At 42.2% G+C, this 9393-nt stretch overlaps 1 protein-coding gene across 2 annotated transcripts; it reads right to left on the bottom strand.

Annotated features, from left to right (window-relative positions):
• Positions 1 to 383: 383 nt before the first annotated feature.
• LOC141349034 (laminin subunit beta-3-like) lies at positions 384 to 8073 on the bottom strand. Of its 2 annotated transcripts, XM_073861832.1 has the most exons (26): positions 7964 to 8072; positions 7828 to 7876; positions 7456 to 7610; positions 7259 to 7370; positions 7107 to 7180; positions 6832 to 7023; positions 6686 to 6749; positions 6424 to 6599; positions 6224 to 6344; positions 5940 to 6128; positions 5683 to 5838; positions 5173 to 5328; positions 4579 to 4728; positions 4283 to 4432; positions 3482 to 3675; positions 3301 to 3397; positions 2864 to 3227; positions 2621 to 2781; positions 2322 to 2533; positions 2037 to 2240; positions 1812 to 1956; positions 1520 to 1727; positions 1289 to 1430; positions 1014 to 1190; positions 783 to 936; positions 384 to 670 (listed from the first exon to the last, which is right to left on the bottom strand). In XM_073861832.1, exons 2-26 carry the CDS (start codon positions 7856 to 7858, stop codon positions 531 to 533), a joined length of 3924 nt encoding a protein of 1307 aa, XP_073717933.1. In that variant the 5' UTR covers positions 7859 to 7876; positions 7964 to 8072; the 3' UTR covers positions 384 to 530. The 2 variants fall into 2 exon arrangements, with proteins under 2 accessions (XP_073717933.1, XP_073717934.1); XM_073861833.1 differs by lacking the exon at positions 5173 to 5328 and having other exon boundaries at positions 7964 to 8073.
• Positions 8074 to 9393: the final 1320 nt, after the last annotated feature.

Below are 9393 nucleotides of genomic sequence, written 5' to 3'. Positions count from 1 at the left end.
TAAAAATGTAATTTATTCCAGTGTGCTTTATTCTGATTGGTTGAGAAATGTTTCATGTGTGTTGATTATTTTTCGATTAATGTTTCATGGGTGTTGATTTATTTATTTATTTATTTTTTCGATAAATGTTTCGTGGGTGTTGATTATTTTTATATATAATATTTTATATATTATTGACTCTGGTCCTTTAAATTATTTGAAAATAATGCACATTGCATGGTGCCGCATTACCACCTTGGATGTGCGTTATTTTCGAATAAATCAACAACCCATCATAAATGATTCCTTACTTAACCTTTTCTTAATTGAATGTAAAGCCACTGCATGTAATCCCACAATGCAATGCACTCGACCTGTGTTAACTGTGATGAACGAGTCAAGCATGATATTTAACATCTCTTTATTGATTCAAGATTATTTTATCAGACATTAACATGGAATCATTGCCATTAATAACTATTAATTCTTTAACATCAGTGGGACCTTGGTGTGATATCGGTGTGACATCATAGAGACATTAGTGAGCATGATCAACCCTGACACAGGTTCAGTCCTGTGACTTTCTGCCGAATATCCTCTCGCAGGATCTCCAGCTTAGCCTCCAGACCTGACAGTCGATCAGCGTTCTTCAGAAGCTCTTCTGTACCCTTCTTTATCTCTGCCTCTTTATCTGACAAACACAAACGAAACATCATTCATTCACACTGATGTAATACACACATGACGTGGTTTGTGCATCAGTTAATGTTAGTGATGGTGGGTGCTCAAGGTGTGGATGCTACCTCTGAGAGCCGTGGTGATGTTTGCTGTGTCTGAGACGAGAGTAGACGCCTCATCCTGAAGCTTCTTTAAGCGATCTCCTACTTCACCAGCTTCACTATTCGCCTCTGCCGCCACTTTGAGCTTCTCAATCTCATCCTTCAGTGCTTCCAGGTCCTGAACACACACATATTTAAATCATTGCATGACTGTATCTTTAGACCGAAGCACATACTGATGAGTCATGAAGATACCTTTGCGGCTTGATCGGCTTCATCCTGAGCTTCTTCTGCTTTATCTTGAGCATCATCTGCCAGTCCCGTTCCTGTCTGGATGTCCTTCTTCAGCGTGTCCAACAGAGGACGCATCTCATCCACCAGACCTGTGATACCCTCAATGCCCTTCTCTACAGGAGCTAACGTATCTTCAATCTGAGACAGACAGACAGACATCAGACAGTTAGCATGTGTCAGAAAATATATCTTAACTTTCTCAAGCAAATTTTAGTGTATCAATTTGACAAACTGACCTTTTCGACATTCTCCTTGACGTTCTTGGCGATGTCCAGACTCTTCTGGATCTTCTTCTCTAGGTCATCCAACACAGGCTCATCTTCATCCAAAGACTTCTGAATGCTCTCAGTGTCATTCAGTATGCCGAAGGCAGCATCTCTAGATTGTATTGTAGAGGAACGTTAACAAATACTCAATAACTATAATTGTATGTTGATGTTGGTTGTGATGTGAGATCAGACCAGTACCGTGTTTTCTGGGCTTCCTCCAGTAGTTTTCTGGCTTTCTCCAGCTCTGGTTTGGTGGACTCCAGGACTTTGCTGCTGTCGGGCAGAGATGACGCCAGGTCTTGCATCTCCTTCAGTTTCTTCTTCAGATTTTCCACATTTATTGGTAACTTTGCCTCCAGGACGTTCTCACAGATACGCTGAACCTCATCTGGATCAGAATGAGGAGCTGAAAGAGAGATGCTGGGTTTAATTCTTCTTCTTATCCTATTTTACCTAGTATGGATATATATTAAGTTGTGTAGTATTTTACCTGACAAGTAGTCTTTCAGTGTACTGATAAAGTCTTTAGCGTCCTTCAGATCGCCGTCCACATCGTCACGTACCTGCTTGATCTGATTGGCTAGCTTGTCCGTGGAAAGTCTCACCTTATTGGCTGAATCATCAGCTTCTTGTATCTGTTGTGCAGAGAAGTGTTAACTCAGCTGTCAATGTAAAGTTTATTTATGTGGATTTATATTAATGTGCGTTTGTATACCTGTGTTAGTGCTTTAGCGATCTTGTCGTTCAGATCCCGCAGTTTGTCTTTCACTTCTTCTGCGTTCTGAAAAGCTTTGTTGGCATTTGGCAGAGCTCCTATGCAGGTCTCCTCCGGTCCACATGGTGGCGCTCCAGCAGGAGGACAAACATCACCTGTGCACTGTTGAGGAGTGCAGGGCTCCACACGAGTGCTACCACACACCTGACAATGAGAAATATTCTTTAACATCTTTATCTGTTGTAGACGATTACATTTTCATACTAAATTAAGATTTTAACCCACCTTCTCTGCTGCGGGAGTCAGATCTGGTCGGGTTGCCAAATCCTCCTTCAGTTTGAGTAGATCTTTGGTGTTGGCCGGCTGAACTCTGTTTAGATCTTTTATGGCTTTGTCTCTGGTCTCAGTCAATTTCTTTAGGGGTACCTGAGCGGCTTCAGCTTTTTTGAGGGCATCTGTTGACGTGTCGTACGAATTCTGGATGGCGTTATATGCGCCTGGAAAAAAAGTAAAATTTTTTCATATAAATAATAAATCCATACACTTTTCACATTTTATCCCTTAAACAGAATTACTGTACTGACCGGTGTTGTTGGATGTATCAATGTTTTTAATAGCGTCTCTCTTAGCTAAATACTCCAGTCGTATGGATGACATTAACTCCTCCAGCTCATCTAAACGTTTCTTCAGGTCTGGATCTGACGGCTGGGGTGATAGATCTTTAGTCAAACCATTCATCTGAGTCCTGAAAGAGGGTATATAAGTTACCAAATTGATGAAGCATTAGATTGATCTATTTCTATTCAGCATTTGTTATTTTGCTCTACCTGAGTGTGTCCAGTTTCTCGAGGGTTTGGATCAGTGTGTCGCTGGATGATGGTGGTACAAACATGGACTCTTGGATCTTCGTCAGTGTGATCTGCAGACGTCTGATCTTTCGATTCACTTCTTCTGATGTGCTTTCAGGGATCCTGTTGTTGGACACATGTTCCAGAAGCAGTGTGAGGTTCTGAAGCTCTGTGTTCATAGTAAAGATGCAGGACGGGCAAGCCGGGCATTGTGGGAAACTGTCGCAGTGGCCGCTTTTGCAGGAATCGCAGCGAGCACCTGTAACGCCCGGCTTACAGCGACACAGACCTGTGAGTTTATCACAGCCACCCAACTCTGTGCCAGATGGGTCACAGTCACATGCTGAGAGAGAAAGACTGTGTTATTGATGATTTTAAATAAGTATTTGTTGCATTTTTTTGTATGAAACACTTACGTCGACAGCCAATAAGATGATTCCCATATGTGTTGTCAGGGCAACCACTGCAGGTCCGTCCTCCAAAACTATACCGACACTGACATTGACCAGTGAACTAAAAAACAACAAAACACTCATGATGAGGATGTTTTTGTGTTTGTATGTTTGTATAATTATGACTGTGTGTGTGTGTGTGTACCTGGTCACAGGTGGTACTGCGGGCATTTTTAGGATCACAGTCACATGGTTGGCAGCCATTGGGTGATTTTAGGTTCCAGTATCCATTAGAGCAGCGATCACATACCAGACCCTCGACGTGAGGTCGACACAAACACTGACCTGTCAGCTGATCACACACACTACTGAGTGAACCCTCAGTACTACACAAACACTCTGAAAACATACAAACACACAAAGATTATCAGATAACTTGATCTATATTTCTGTGATTTCTTATAGACATTAATGAGACTTATAGAGGTCAGGTGTGAGGTTCAGGAATGAAGTGTGAGAGATCAGGTGTGAGGAGTGAGAGATCAGGAATAAGGTTCAGGAGAGAGGTGTGAGAGGTTCAGGTGTGAGGTGGGAAAGGTTTAAGAGTGAGGTGTGAGAGGTTCAGGTGTGAGAAGTCAGGATTGAGGTTCAGGAGTGAGGCGTAAGAGGTCAGGAATGACGTGTGAGAGGTCCGGAGTGAGGCGTAAGAGGTCAGGATTGAGGTTCAGGAGTGAGGTGTGAGAGGTCAGGAGTGAGGCATAAGACGTCAGGAGTGAGGTGTGAGAGGTTCAGGAGTGAAGTGTGAGAGGTCAGGAGTGAGGTGTTAGAGGTCAGGAGAGAGAGGTTCAAGAGTGAGGCATAAGAGGTGAGGTGTGAGGAGTGAGAGGTCAGGTGTGAGATGTTCAAGAGTGAGAGGTCAGGAGTGAGGTTCAGGAGTGAGGTGTGAGAGGTTCAGGAGTGAGAGGTACAGAAGTGAGGCGTGTGAGGTCGAAGGTCAAAGACTCACTGGAGCAGCCGCTGGGGTTGTTGGGGTCGAGGTTGTAGTATCCAGGTTTACAGCGGTCACATTTAGCACCCTCCACATGAGCTTTACACAAACATTGACCTGCATCACACTGACCTGAGTTCAGAGAACCTGCAGAGTTACACTGACAACCTGCACAGAGACAGAAAGAGACGTTCATCATCATCATCATTAGTGATTGTGTGTACCTCAGGAGTGAGGTGTGAGAGGTCAGGAGTGAGGTGTGAGAGGTCAGAAGTGAAGTGTGAGAGGTCAGGAGTGAGAGGTCAGAGACTCACTGGAGCAGCCGCTGGGGTTGTTGGCGTTGAGGTTGTAGTATCCAGGTTTACAACGGTCACATTTAGCACCCTCCACATGAGGTTTGCACAAACATTGACCTGCATCACACTGACCAAAGTTCAGAGAACCGGCAGAGTTACACTGACAACCTGCACAGAGACAGAAAGAGAGGTTCATCATTATCATCATCATCATCATTAGTGATTGTGTGTATGTGTGTTAAAGAGTGAGGTGTTAAAGGTTAAAGGGTGTGAGAGGTTTATTGAGGTTCAGAGTGAGATATGTGAGGTCAGGAGTGAGGTGTGAAAGGTTCAGGTCAGGACTGAGGTGTGAAAGGTTCAGTGAGGTTCAGGAATGAGGTGTGAGAGGATCATGAGTGAGGTATGAGAGGTCAGTACTGAGGTGTGAAAGGTTCAGTAGTGAGGTGTGAGAAGTTCAGGAGTGAGGTACAAGAGGTCAGGACTGAGGTGTAAAAGGTTCAGTGAGGTCAGGAGTGAGGTATGAGAGTTCAGAAGTGATGTGTGAGAGGTCAGGAGTGAGGTGTGAAAGGTTCAGTGAGGTCAGGAGTGAGGTGTGAGAGGTCAAGGACTCACTGGAGCAGCCACTGGGGTCGTTGGCGTTGAGGTTGTGATATCCAGGCCTACAGCGGTCACATTTTGTACCTTCCACATGAGCTTTGCACAAACATTGACCTGTCACTGCATCACACTGACCTGAGTTCAGAGAGCCTGCAAAGTTACACTGACAACCTGCACAGAGACAAAGAGAGACATTCACCATCATCATCAATAGTGATTGTGTGTATGTGTAAAGGAGTGAGGTGTGACAGGTTCGGGAGTGAGAGGTTCAGAGAGGTGTGAGAGGCTCAGTGAGGTTCAGGAGTGAGGCATGAGAGGTCAGGAGTGAGGTGTGAAAGGTTCAGTGAGGTTCAGGAGTGAGGTGTGAGAGATCAGGGGTGATTGGTTCAGGAGTGAGGTGTAAAAGGTTCAGGGAGGTCCAGAAGTGAGGTATGAGAGGTCAGGAGTGAGGTGTAAAAGGTTCAGTGAGATTCAGGAGTGAAGTGTGAGAGGTCAGGAGTGAAGTGTGAGAGGTCAAGGACTCACTGGAGCAGCCGCTGGGGTTGTTGGCGTTGAGGTTGTAGTATCCATGTTTACAGCGGTCACAATTTGCACCCTCCACATGAGCTTTACACAAACATTGACCTGTCACTGCATCACACTGACCTGAGTTCAGAGAACCTGCAGAGTTACACTGACAACCTGCATAGAGACCGAAAGAGACGATCATCATCATCATCATCATCATCATCATCATCAGTAATTGTGTGTATGAGTAAAGTGTATGTATTTGTGTGACTCACGCAAACAGGCGTCTGGGCTCCTCATGTCGCTCAGTGGGTTTGGGTAGTAATTCGGTGCACATCTCTCACAGTTTGGTCCTGTGGTGTGATGCATACAGGCGTCACACACCCCTCCACTCCGGCGACCCGTCTCCTCGTATCTCAACGGATCAAAGTGACAGCGGTCCGAGTGATTATTACAATCACAGCCTGCAGTGGGCAGCACAGATTACATCACATTCAGCGTGCACACTACCATACTCATACTACACTATCTTAGATGTGTGTGTACTGTGTAAACATACGTTTGCAGGTGTGTGGGTTGCTGTTCTCCGCCGGTCTCCATGGCAGATCATTAAAAAAATCATCACATCGCTCACAATTCACACCTGCTGTGTTATGCTGACAGTCACACGTTCCTCCAACCTACACACACAAATACACAACTATAACATTATACTGTGTTGAGTTTATAGTGTGTGTGTGTGTGTTTTGTGTGTATTACCTTTATATTATTTGTGGTGTCAGGGAGACAGCGATTGGCGTGACCGTGACAGAAGCAGGAGCCGATGACCCTCATTTCTCTCAAGGCGTAAAACTGACTCAGACTCCGGCCTGGCATACTGGGCACACGACCCAACTGAGTCAGATTTACCCGCAGACCAGTAAAACCAGACGCAACTGTAGACAAAAAACCCCAGATGAATAATGAACGAATCATTCAATGAGTCAAATATTGATAAATCCAACTTGAATCAATATCTCACCATCAATTTTATAATCGTTGGGCAGATCGATGTTTGCAAACTGTCGTAAAGGATAATAATGAACCTGAGAAGACAAAGTATTTGTTATTAATGCATTCAAATGTTTTATGAGTTAAAAAAACAATACAAATCACTGAAGTTCATACTTTCTGGTCTCTATAGGGATTATCACCGGTGGATGGCAGTGTAAAACAGTAGGTCCCATCGAGGGTGCGAGGAAGTGTGGTATCCACCCAAGGAAAAGTAGATGGACAATCTGCAGCCAAGTACAGGGCGGGTTGCCAGGTGCGACCGAAATCCTTTGTTCTCTCAATGATTAGAGCCTCAGGTCTTGGACCCTACAGGACAGAAGAGGAGATGTTATACAGCACAGCTTCAGATCACAGATCCTCAGGTCCATCATTATTCTTTCATCTCATACCTTAAACGAAAGAAAGAGAGTTTCCAGCTGATATATTCCATTCAGATCCAGCTGAATGCTGACGGGATTCACATCTGGAATCAAACACGGTCACGTTAACATTATTCAGAGGAGAAGAAGATCTGAGAGGTCCTGAACAGAAGATCTCTCACCTTTCTTAGACTGCCACCATCGGGTCGGTCCAGCGCTGGAAAGAACGTTCTGGATGGTGTGAGCGTTATACGCCGCTGGGTAACGTGAGTCACATGGACAACATTTCATCGTCTACAGAGAGAGAAAGAGATTCAATACTTTCATTTTTTAAGTTCAAAATCATAAAGTTGTAGAATGATCAGAGGTTTGGTCTCACATTTGCATGAGGTGTACAGACGACCTCAGAGCCCATGAGTCCACATGTTGAAGACGCTCTGAGGTTCTGTTCTCTACCCATCAGAAGGTCACCCGTCGGTGGATAACACGCTCCATGCCAGCAGTCTTTTTGAGCTATACATACAGCAGACAGAGCTACACAAGAAATACATACGAATATTAATAATAGCATATTTAGTGTCAGCGTTTTTACAGTATGTGATATATATCTTAAAATGATGGTATAACCTAACATGCTACATCTTTAAAACATTATGGTATTGTAATGATACATGCCCAAAACATGAATAATACTTTAAACATTTCTAAGTGTATGATTAAAATTGATCGTAATCGGTTAATCTCAACAAACCTGCCGTGAGAAACAAAGTCCAGGTCTTCATCCAAAAAAATCTCTCGATCTAAAATAATAAATCAGAACTTAGTCAAAACACAACTAAAATTAACAAAGCATTCGGTCTAAATAAAATCTTCAAATAAAATCATACCGTTACGAGTGTGAAGGTTTTAATTCTGCGCGTGTGAAGTATTGAAATGCAAAGATGTGCTGCGTGTGTTTCCTTTATATTTAAAGAGCCGCTCACCTGTGTCTGTGTTAATACACCCTTCCTCACAGAGTCACACCCTTTATAACATGAATCAACCTGCACACACACACGCACACACACACACTCACATCCTCACAGTAACATTGATGGAATTTGATTCTAAGATCAAATGAATCATTAACATCATACACTAGATGGACAGATTTAGATACAGACAGATTAAGATAGAGACAAATTCAGATAGAGATAGATTCAGATAGAGACAGATTCAGATTCAGATTCAGAATAAAAAGATTCAGATAGAGACATAATCAGATGTTAATGACAGATAGAAATGGATTCAGATAGAAACAGATTCAGATAGAGACTGATTCAAATAGAGACAGATTCAGATTCAGATACAGACAGATTAAGATAGAGACAGATTCAGATAAAGATAGATTCGGATAGAGACGAATTCAGATTCAGAATAAAAAGATTCAAATAGAGACAGATTCAGATTCAGAATAAAAAAGATTTAGATAGAATCAGATTCAGATAGAAACCGATTCAGATAGAAACGGATTTAGATAGAGACAGATTCAGTTAGAGACAGATTCAGATGGATACAGATTCATAATAAAAAGATTCAGATAGAGACAGATTCAGATAGAGACAGATTCAGATTCAGAATAAAAAAAGATTTTGATAGAATCAGATAAAAAACAGATTCAGATAGAGACGGATTCAGATTCAGAATAAAAAAGATTTAGATAGAATCAGATTCAGATAGAAACAGATTCAGATAGAGACGGATTCAGATAGAATCAGATTCAGATAGAAACGGATTCAGATAGAGACAGATTCAGATTCAGAATAAAAAAGATTTAGATAGAATCAGATTCAGATAGAGACGTATTCAGATAGAATCAGATTCAGATAGAAACGGATTCAGATAGAGACGTATTCAGATAGAGACGTATTCAGATAGAATCAGATTCAGATAGAAACAGATTCAGATAGAGACGTATTCAGATAGAATCAGATTCAGATAGAAACGGATTCAGATAGAGACAGATTCAGATAGAGACAGATTCAGAATAAAAAAAGATTCAGATAGAGACAGATTCAGATTCAGAATAAAAAAGATTTAGATAGAAACAGATTCAGATAGAGACGTATTCAGATAGAATCAGATTCAGATAGAAACGGATTCAGATAGAGACAGATTCAGATAGAGACAGATTCAGAATAAAAAAAGATTCAGATAGAGACAGATTCAGATAGAAACGGATTCAGATAGAGACAGATTCTGAATAAAAAAGATTCAGAAAGAGACAGATTCAGATAGAATCAGATTCAGAATAAAAAAAGATTCAGATAGAGACAGA

The sequence above is a fragment of the Misgurnus anguillicaudatus genome, chromosome 23 (assembly GCF_027580225.2).
Source record: "Misgurnus anguillicaudatus chromosome 23, ASM2758022v2, whole genome shotgun sequence".
Classification (NCBI taxonomy): Eukaryota; Metazoa; Chordata; class Actinopteri; order Cypriniformes; family Cobitidae; genus Misgurnus; species Misgurnus anguillicaudatus.
This window is presented reverse-complemented; position numbering and strand designations above follow the sequence as displayed.

What these genes read in the sequence shown, in the direction of transcription:
- LOC141349034 (XM_073861832.1), bottom strand. Translation starts at nt 7,858, where the DNA reads ATGAAGACCTGGACTTTGTTTCTCACGGCAG. An exon ending in GACTTTGTTTCTCACGGCAG is followed by an intron (nt 7,611 to 7,827) that starts GTTTGTTGAGAT and finishes TTTCTTGTGTAG; the next exon opens with CTCTGTCTGCTGTATGTATA. An exon ending in CAACCCCAGCGGCTGCTCCA is followed by an intron (nt 3,676 to 4,282) that starts GTGAGTCTTTGA and finishes GTATGTTTTCAG; the next exon opens with AGTGTTTGTGTAGTACTGAG.